This window comes from Myotis davidii, unplaced genomic scaffold (genome assembly GCF_000327345.1).
Source record: "Myotis davidii unplaced genomic scaffold, ASM32734v1 scaffold370, whole genome shotgun sequence".
NCBI classification, from domain to species: Eukaryota; Metazoa; Chordata; class Mammalia; order Chiroptera; family Vespertilionidae; genus Myotis; species Myotis davidii.
The window spans coordinates 6,247,653-6,258,583 of NW_006288615.1; the positions used below are offsets into that span (position 1 = coordinate 6,247,653).

At 46.6% G+C, this 10,931-nt stretch overlaps 1 protein-coding gene across 1 annotated transcript in view; it reads right to left on the minus strand.

Moving 5' to 3' along the window:
* Positions 1–10,931, minus strand: part of COL6A3 (collagen type VI alpha 3) — a 74,957-nt gene that overhangs the window by 49,305 nt on the left and 14,721 nt on the right. The window contains 2 exon segments of the mRNA XM_015561807.1: positions 1,166–1,750; positions 5,909–6,511. Of these exon segments, the coding sequence (XP_015417293.1) occupies positions 1,166–1,750; positions 5,909–6,511 (1,188 nt within the window).

Consider the following 10,931-nt stretch of genomic DNA (forward strand, 5'->3'; position numbering starts at 1 on the left):
ATCCAAAAGGACCTATGGGAATCCCTCTGGGTGAGATCATAGAATCCTGGAAACATGTGAAAATACAGAGTCTACTTGCTATGCTTGGCTGAGGCTGTACACATGAAGAATCAAAAGTATGATTCTCAAATTAGAGTTTTTTCCTGACACATTTAGTACATGTCCTTTGAAAAAATTACTTCCCCTCTCTTCCCTGGTGTCTCACTGAAATTTAAACCTAACAACTAATTTTATCCTATGTTCTATCAAATTGTACTTTGGCTATGAGAGAGTGTGTTAGAATTTTTAAGAAAATAAAAGAGAGGGAGAGAGACAGGCAAGCAGGCAAAAAGAGAGAGGGGGGATGCTTTTAGAAGACCAGAGAGCATGAAGAGAAAGCATGCACTCATGCAACATGGGTTGTGCAACATGGGTCCTACAACATGCAACATGGGTCATGTAACATGGGTTGTGCACCGAACACCCTTCCAGTGGTAAAGCTTGTGAGGTGGAAAAGCTTGTTTCCATAATATTAATCGTCATTGAGGACGGCGAATTATACTTATTCAATTCATGAAGTCATAGACTGCTAGAATGTGTTTTAAAATAACTTCCTACTGACAATCATATTAAATGAGAGATTGAAACAACCACTGGGTTTTTCTCTTCGTGCCCATTCCTTCACTATATTTTGCACTTAAGGAAATCCTTTAAAGAGAGAGGAGAGAGGGTTAATGTTCTACGCTGGTCGGGTTCGAATCACTTAGAAGTGGACTGTCAGCTCAGGAGAGGAAGATCCAGGCTACATGTTGGTGATGGGAAAGGGAGGCCAGACAGGTGTCACCAGGAGAAACTGAACACTGGGACCTCACGAGGGACAGGAACTGAGAAGTGACATCCTCAGCTAGAAGCTTCAAAGACAGGTGGCCCTGATCTTATAATTCGAGCCAGATGGTTCTTATGACATTTGAAGGCGTACAATTCTCATGTGACATCTTAAGACATGCAGTTGTGTCATAGTGCATCCAAGTCCTACAATTCCCTGCTCAGGGTAAACGGAAACCTGAAATAAAACTCATGTGTGGCTCTTGCTTCCACCATTTCAGAGTTGTCTCCTAACTGAACACAAGTAAAACTTCCTTTTGTTTTGTTTCTCAAAGGCTAACACCTCCCACCCCAGCCGTACCTTCCGTGGTTCCGGAGAGGGTCCTGAGAGGCGCCAGCAAGCTGGGCAGCATGCCCTGCAAAGGGGCAGCTTGGAACTCAGCCGGGGTGAACACCAGCGACGAATCAAAGGCCATGTCCGCCAGCTCCGCCTGGTCGGCAGCCTTGCTCCCAACCGCAAAGCATAGGATGCTGCTTCTCTTCAGCTCCTGGGCCGGCTGGCTGACTTCGTCTAGGGACTTACCACCTGTGATCAGCACCAGGAGCTTGGGGACCCCCTCGGCGGCCCGGTGCCCTGCCGCACTAGTGAACAGGTTGTTCCGAACGAAGTCCAGAGCGGCGCCCGTGTTCAGGGCCGAGCCTCCCATGGGTTTCATTCTCCGCACGGCAGTAATGACCTCCTTCTTGCTGGGGTAGCTACTGAAATAAAACTCTGGCCTCACAGTGTTTGTGTACTGAGCCACTGCCACCTGGATGAGATCCTGTCCAATTTCCAGCCTCTGGATGACCTTGATAATGAAATCACGGATGGCATTGAAGTTGGACAGGTCCAGTGCTGATGAGCCATCCACCAGGAAAAGTATGTCCCGCTTGTTGACTTCAATGACTGTAGGTAGCAATATGAGAAGGTGAGTGGAGCAGTCTTTCCGACCACATTCAACTATGACTTTACACAGTTCATTCTGTTCAAAGAACTTCCCCATTAGCTCTGGCTAAGGTGACGTTGGGGGCAGTGGGGAGCTTGTCATTACACACACAGGAGAGTGAGAGCAGTGTCCTTCCCTATGGGGTAGCACATCCCCCACCCACTCGGCACTTCTGTACAAAATTATAGCCCAAAAACAGATTTCGTTTCAGTAGCCACCTGATTAACATGTTGTCACTAAAAAAGTCAGGAAGCTCTTTCCTGCCATAAATCTAAGGCTTGGGTTTGCGAGGCCAGAATGAGGCCAGAGCCCGGGTAATGGAGGAAGTGATCAGTGGGGCTCAGAGGCCCCCGTGGCATGATCAGGAGTTCATGAGCTCCTACGGCCAAGTGCAAACGCTGAGAGCGCAAATGCCCGTTCCTTCCGCTCTAGTCTCCATGCCTTGGTTTTCCAGGCAGAGGGGGAAGTAACATACCAATTACTTGGCATCATAAAACTTAGAAAAAGGAAACCAGTGTCAAAAACCAGTCAATGGCACAGAGCATTTTCTGTCGGAGCCCTGTGCTGTGAAGGCACTAAATCTCATGGTAACTGTGACAAACCACGAAGCAAGGACACCTAGACAAGGCCTCTGTGCCCTGCGTGTCACCGCATGGGCAGTGCCTGAGTCACAGGACCGAAGACTTGAATCAGTCCACCACACCCCACCCAGAAACCGGCAGGGCGTCCGGACTTACAGGAACACCAGTGCTGACAGCTGAGGCCGGAGGGCTCTGCTTATTCAGTCATTATCTGGCCGCAAGGAGCCCCTGTCACTCAAGTGGTCAGATCAATAGTGTGAAGCACTCTCACCTACTTGACATGTGACTACACTGACATTTATCAGCCCACACTCTCCTCTTTCAGAGAAAACACGGAAATGCACACCGACACCAAGCATGAGGGGCAGGCACACAGAGACCATGGCTTTGGTGCCAAGTTGTGGCGTAAACAATACATTTCAAGTCCCTAGCTCTCCTGGAGACCTTGCAGATGTCTGGGGTTCTCACTGTACCTGCTGCTGAAACACAGGAGTATCCCATGCCCACCTTCTCCTTCTCCCCCTCCATTACTCTGTGGAGGACACGTATGAGCCATACAAACAGCCATATGCCTGCTTTCACACACAGGCAAGGACAGCGAGCACACCTAGGTCCATATGCACTCACACACGCCCGCCCCCTTATAACCACAGACGGAGGAGCTAATGCTGATACCCTGTGAGCAGTTTCCTGTGCTCAGTGAGAGGTGTGCACTGCATTTGATGGGTGACTAGAAAGACCAATCAGCATTCCCCTCCCCTCCCCCCGCACCCGTCCCAGCCCACTCCCGGCATCTGCTGGAGTGGCAGCCCCTTCCTCGTGAGATGCCTACCCAAGCGGAGCCTCTTGTCCTTGCACCCGGTTCTGCTGGGGCTGGGTTTGCCGTACCCTTGCTGGGAGGTGAGCCTGAGGTTCCACTAATCTGTTGGCTTCAGCCCTCACCTCCCTGTTGACCAACACCAGCACGTCCCCCAAAATGCGGCTTCCCTGCAGCCCTGACAGCCCAGGACGGGCGACTGTCCCCGCACTGTTTCCAAGCAAATTCTCTTCAACTGTCCAGACCCCCGCCCCCTTTCTCAGGTGGAGACATCCTCTCCACCCTGCTATTAGAGTGACTTGGGTCTACTCTTAGGCTGCTCTTAGTGACTCGGGGACCCTGACTTCTAATAAAGCACGCCCTCCTGTCCCCAGTGCCTGTGTCCAGGGCCTCAGGTGGTCAAGTCTTCAGGAATGGCTCTGAAATCTCTCACTCACCGCCCACTCCTGGCTTCATCCCTCCAGCTCCCTCAGGCTCCACCCTCTAGCCACACCTGAAGCACCCAATCTGCTCACCCTGACTCCCAGTTGGCCCCTTGCTCACTCACTTCCCTCTCTCCATCTTCAGAGCCATGGCCCCAGCTCCCTGGCCCTTCCCTCAGTCAGACACTCCCGGCAAGCTTTGCACTCTGCTCAAAGCTGTCCCGCCAGCACTGCCACACAGCAAACTCACAGGTGGGGGGATGCCCTCGGCTCCCATTGCACCCACCACAACCTCCCCTCCCTCCCCCACACCAATGACTCCATGTCTTCATCCTAATCAGCTTCTTGGCAGTTCGGGCCCCAGGTGATCTCTGCCTCCCTGGATTCACACTGCCCTCGCCCAGCTTCCAGCACCCTCCCTCTCATCTCCCTTTATTACTGACTGCTCCCCCAGGCTCCTTTCCAGAGTATTCCTTTCCTCGCCAGCTGTACAAGCACAGTGCCTGCAGCCTGGTCCCCAGCCTGTCTCTCCCCATCCACTCCCAGACCTCTCCTCTCGGCCCATGAGCATGTCAGCCCCAGCGCCATGCTCCTCTCACTCACTCTCCGCGTGCCCACAGTAAAGCTGTTCTCCCACTTGTCAATTATCGCCAGCCCCGCTGGGAGATGCCAGGCTCCTGGGCGCTGCAGGCAGCCACCTGGGGCTCTCTCCCCTCTGCTCCTCACCTGCTTGCCTCCTTTCTTCATACCCCTCTCAGGCCAGCCTTCCCCAGCAGCCCCATCTGAAGCTGTTGGCCCCATTGCTCCCACTCACCGCCCCCTCGTGGCCTCATCCCTCCAGCTCCCTCAGGCTCCACCCTCTAGCCACACCTGAAGACCCAAACCTGCTTACCCTGACTCCCCTGTAGTGTCCTCATCCAACTCTTCACTTGGGGACTATTTGGTGTGGTCGCTGATTTATAGTTTTGTCAACTATTTCCCCGTTATACTCTGACGCACCAGCAGACACATTCGTCTCGGTCACCAGTCCTGTAACTCCAGGGCCTGGCATACCATTGGGCTCATACCAGGGAGCCAAGAATATTAGTTGAATATTTACAAACTAATCACAATGATTACAAATGATGTGTAAACGAGGAATTCACACTTAATCAGCTAGTTAGCTTGGGAAAACTGAAATGAGGGCAGCGCGCTGACCAAAAATAAAAAAGTTTGAAACTTTGCCTGGAACAGAACTATATCCTCACCGAGGGTGATCCCTGCGCCCCAGCCCAGCATCATGCAGCTGGTGAGGGTGGGATTTGGGCTCAGAAGCCAGTTCACCATGACGCTCCTGCAGTGTTTACAAAACCTGTGGAAATCGTGTGTTTGTTTCCAAAAGTGTGTAAGCTCAGAGAAACCTTAGCGGGTTGTATTCCCATCAGAGGGATGTCTGGAAATAGCAAGAGGATCTTCAGAATGTAATGTCGCATCGATTCTAACTTATCTGCCCAACTACATGCCTGGAGACACTGTAACAAGATCTGATGGACAGAGGGCATCCACAGCTCATATCACTTGGTACACCTGTGTCTGCCGGTTCTTTCACTGCCTTGCACCAAGCACCACTGCATTCTTATTTAAATTCTGAAATCCACTTCCCACCTCCAACAGTTGTTACATATGTATTTATGGGACCTGGTTAGTTCTATATTTTTTAAATGGCTCCCATTGGACTTTCTGCCAAAGACCCGCATTTGAGTGTATGTCATCATCTCTCCATTCAGAAGAACTATTCCTAAATTTGACAGGCGCAGGGAAAAGTTTCTCCTAAATATTACACCATGTGAGGGCTCTGTTATGCCTTACCTGCGGAAGCACACCTCTCAATACTCAGCACACGGAGGACTTAGGGGAGACAGTCCTTGGGGATCTGTGAGCACACCTCTCACATACTGGCTCTCAGAGGCCAACGCCATTTCCCTGGAGTCATTTTCTCAGAACCCCTGGGGTCCACCACTAGCATGACTGCATTATGAGGAGATGACACAATGTCTGATGTCTCAAAGGAGCAGGTCTGTTGAATTGGCCTCACAATCTGACAAGAGCTTTCCACTAACTCGTATATCTTCAGCTTTTTAGAGACTCCACCATCCTAGACATGAGTTCCAAGAGCCAGCTCACCTCCAGAGGGCTCGGCTGTGGTACTTACTGGTCCTCCTCAGGCGATTCATTCTGTGAGGTGCCTGCCTTCCTTCCACAAACACCAACACACAAAACACCCCGCAACCCCTCGGATGGTGAGAAGAGCATACGTACCTTGTGTGACAATGGTTGGCGGTTGCAAGACAATGAGCCTTTGGGCCACGCCAACAATGTACGACAGTAATTGCTCCTGGAGGTCCCCAAAGCTACGGAATTCCGGGACAGTAAACACCAAGTTGTCATTGGTAGCTATGTACTGAAGCTCTGCCCTGGGGGCGGCCTGGGCTCCGAGGGCGAAAGAGAACACGCTAGCCTGCTTCAGCGCCACCACCCCGTCGTGGATCTCATCACTAGAAGGCCCGGCACTTATGAGCACCAGCACCTGGGGAACCCCTTCGTCCACACGGCTGCCCCCTGCCCGGGTGAAGTGATTCTCCACCACGAAATCAAGGGCAAAGCCGATATTGGCCAACTCCCCACCAATGAACCCAAGGGCTTTGACCGCATCCAGAACCTGAGCCTTGGTGGGGTAGGTGTCCAAGGAGAACATGGTTCTGGGCTCATCGCTATACTGGACCACCCCCACTCGGATCTGCTGAGCTCCAACTGACAGTCTCTCAAGGAGATTGACAAGGAAGTCGCGAATGACTGTGAAATTGACACTTCCGGTGTTGTTTGATCCATCAATAAGGAAAATAATGTCAGCAGAGTCTTGTGCTTTAAAAGAAAGAAATGCAAAAAATGTGAAAGCGTTAGAACAAGTGACCACATGCATTGTTCAGTGTTCTGACATGTTTCTTTGGAAACCAATAAGAAACACGAAATAAGACAAACAAAACACATGTTGATTAGGGAACGTGGAATTCTCTTTTCGTTCTGCATTCGGAATGAATAAGAGGCAACTTCTTAGAAATGATGATGTGAAATAGGGACCTTTACCTCACATTTTTATCTGTGCCGTCTGTGTAGGGATCACATTCACTTTCCTGGGGGTGAAAATCATGGGTGCATATTCTAAAATTTTCTACTAAATTTGGAGGAAAATGCAGTTTCATGGAATTGTGCACTACCATACCCACAGGAGAAAATGAAGGAGGACATTAACAAAGGCTCAAAGTTGAATTCTAATTTGGGGGGATTTCTCTTATTATCCTCAAGTGATTGTAAGAATTTTTTATCCAAATCCACAGCTTCCAAATGGAATGTCAGATTCAGGGGCTGGTGACTCATCACCCCAGTATGTTAAACTCTTGATTCTTGAGCAACTGTTGGTTCTTTTTTTTCTTTTTCCTTTAAAAACCAAGATGGCTGCATACACGCAACTTTGTTAATTTGAAAGGTAGACCTCAAACGGCACTTCAAGTTTTAATTTTAAAAACACTCTGATAAAATTTTGATTTGAATTTATTTTTCTCATAAAACAATTAGTTGCGTAAAACTCCAATGCAGGTCTGGGATTAGGCTAGATGTTGTGTTCATGTAGTTCTGCTAGTGCCCCTATATTCAGTCGCGTAATGCAGAACAATGTTAAGCAGAGTGATATGAAACCAGTCATGACATAATTATCCAACTTTGTTTTCATGACATCCTAAATTGCTTGCCTAGTGGGACCATGTTCATCTAATGAACCCTTAATCAGAATTAGCTCTGGGGTTATATTAATGGACATAAAAAATGGCCAATATGAAACTTCCATTCCAATACTAAGAACTGGAATCTCATAGAAGCACTGAGCAATCAATAAATCTACAAGCCTGAGTAGAATATTTCAAAGGCTCAGCTAGAATATTGAAATTACACTGATTTAAACTACAGGAAAAGCAAAATTATTCTGGTAAGAGTTTGTTTGATAACTTAAGTGCATGACAGAATAGGAAGACATTCATATGAATATATATGACATTTACATTCCGTGATTTTAGGAACCTATATTTTGGGTATAATTATAATATTATAAATAAGACCATTTATTCTGATCTTCTTAATGACAATGAATATTTTATATTTAAAACTATTTTTGTACCAACAAAATTGCTTTTATTTTCACTGCAGAAATGGGATACAAATCTTGTCTCAGGAAATTGAAAAGTTTGGCTACAGTGAAATTATATTCTCACCCAAGCTCTCTCACTATATAGGCTGAGCCTGTGACTGCTCAAATCAGAATGTCTCTCACATTTTTCTCAAATACACACAATCCCTGTCAACATTTTTGCAGATGAATTCCTGGCATAGGGCAAGATATTAACTTGGAAATATCTTATAAGGTCTTTTAAGATTAACTGGAAATATAAGGTCTAGTGAGCATAATTTTTCACTAGAGTAATTAATATCTTGCATTTTTAATCATGGCATACAGAATAATTAAGACCAGGCCTTTGCTAAGAATGTGAAAACATTCAGCAATCTTTAGCCAAAACCTGGGATTCCTTAAGGATCTGTGGGAGGGTGGTACTAGCCGTATGACTGCAGAGCAGGCCAATGAGATATCTCACATCATCACATGACTTGAGGTTCTGCCAATCACATGGCAGAATTCCTCAACATTTCTCAGGCCTAAACCAATGACCCTGAGGGACCAAGGAAGGTTTGCCACATATGTAGCATAGGGAGACATTTAAAAGAAGAATTAATGATGATCCCAGGGTCAATAATAGAAAATATCATAGGATGAGGTATTTCTTACTAATTTATTACTTACTTTTATTGCCATTTGCAATGGTATAAATAAGAGCAATAAACCCTGAGGTAAAACCCTTGAATATTTCTCTTCTCAAAGGCTGAACAGCTACAGGTCATAGAAAAATGTTGGATAATTTGTCATCACTGAAAAAACAACCTTGTCCTCTTATGCACACATGATGGGACACACACGGGCATGCTGTGTTATCCAGGAGAGCCGAAGCCTCAGGAAGACACAAGAGCCGGGTTCTTGTGTACGACAGGCACACCAGTGATCCATGGGAATGCGAAGGGTAATCAGCTCTACCTAGAAGTAGAACTGTGAACCTCTCTGGTTTTCTGCCTCTATGGCTCACATCTCACACCCTCCGTGGCATTTTCTACAGAAAAGTTTCACAATGTCCATGGCAAAATCAAGGGTTCCTTCAACACTGCTTTCCTGAGCACGTGAGCATGGGCACAGTGCCTTCCTAACTCACGGGTTGCTTCCTGTTTTGTTTTTTTTTATTGCCTAAAGTATTACAAAGAACATTACATATGTCTCCTTTTAAGGTAAATTTAAAAGAGCACCTTTGCATTTCCTATGCAAATGCAAAATGGTTAATAGGTTCCATGAGTTCTTGAAATCTTTATATTTTTCAGAGAAAAGAAAGCTGGAATCCTCACTGAATATAGATCACGTTTAGCTTTCGCTTCAGTTTAAAGCTTTTGTGTCCTATATCCACTTAAAAACACAACTTTTAGAGCTTCATTGAGTAGAGTTCATTTAGAACAGTGGCAATCATTAACATTTTATACACACACTCACACACACACACACATATATTTCTGGGGAAAAGTTACCTGGTGGACACATAATGGTAAGAAATTGCCCCACCTCATTAGACATCTCTGGAATGCCTTCCTATATGATTACCTTTCCCCAAATGATAAGCAGAGAATTATTATTATTATTATTAATATTATTATCTTACTGTGGAGCATGCAGTGGGACATGGTTCTGGAGAAATTGCAGAGTGAAGTTAATTAGAAAAGACAACATAAATGGATTAATAGTCCACCCTGGTGCTGCTAGTGGATTGGACACTAGAAGACAGAGATGTTTTCTCGGCATAAAAACAAAGGTTTATCATCAGTGTGGAAACATGCTGTGCTGATAGGTCACTTAGCATTCAGACATTAATTATCTGTTCATTTATATAATGATTGAACATAAAGGCAAACTCATCCACTCTTTTTCCTGATTTGCCATTGATAAAGATGCCCCATTTCTCTACTGATCTCCTTTATTATTTTTGACATAAATTGGTCATTTTACCTATATTCAGAAATGCAATGATCAGTGAATTATTGATTCTGAGGATAGTGTATCGAATGGAGCAGGTTATTTTCTTGCAACCTGGACTGTTTGGTTTGAGGTGCTCCTAGGGTCCCATGTTCTGTTCCTGTAATCTGGCAGGATCAACACTAGCACAGAAACGAAGCATGTCATTCGAAGGAGGGGAGCTTTTTAGTGTTAAATAGAAATAATCCAGCCTGTCACTCACTCCTCATTATTAGAAGTAGGCCCACTGGTAGGGCATTAGCCCTCTCATGCCATCAAATCTGAAATCATGGGGAACTATTGGGGAAACCATTCTATGAACAACCTAATGAAACACCTTGGGGTTGGTCAGTTCTGAAACCCTTCTCATAACCAAGCTCTGCCTGCCTGAGACAGCTGGCTCCGTCCTCCTGACACCAAGTCTCCCTGCTTCCCTCTCTCCTCCCTGCCCTCCATCTCAGAGGACATGCGTCTCTCTCTCTGGAACTCGTCTCCCCTGAGGCCCTGGATTCCCCCTTAACTCCCTGCCCATGCTCCTAAAATCCTCTGTTCTCCATTGTCAGTTGGCTTCATGGACTAGTTCCCTCCACCCTTCCCATCACTGATGAGAAAGCCTAGCCATGGGTACTGGTCAAAATTGCCATGTACCGTACACACTTGACATTTTACTTGTCAAATCCCTTCCCTATTGGTCTTTTAGACACTCAGCACTGCCGAGAGAGCTCACGGGCTTGACTGGTTAAATAACTTGCCAGCCAGTTCATTATGCACATGCCCTGTGTGATAACCCGCCAGTGTCATGTCAGCGTTATCAGTACTTGCAAGTGGCACTGACAGGGCTTTTGAGTCAGGAGAACCTCTGTGGGCACGGCCATGGTTGTAGCACAGACATGTGAGAAACCATACTCAGAGCCAAGGCCTAAGGGCCTCCAGCTGGACTCTAACTATAGGTCACTTACCTTCTAGGACTCAGTTTCCTCCAAATAGACTTGGACTGGATCATTTCTAAGGTTTCTTACAATTCTAACTCCATCAATTCTCCGGAACAAATTTCATCAAGCAAAAGAAAGGAGCTCTCTTGTTACCCTACTGGACACTAAAGCAGATACCCTTTCTCCCTCCGTCCTCACT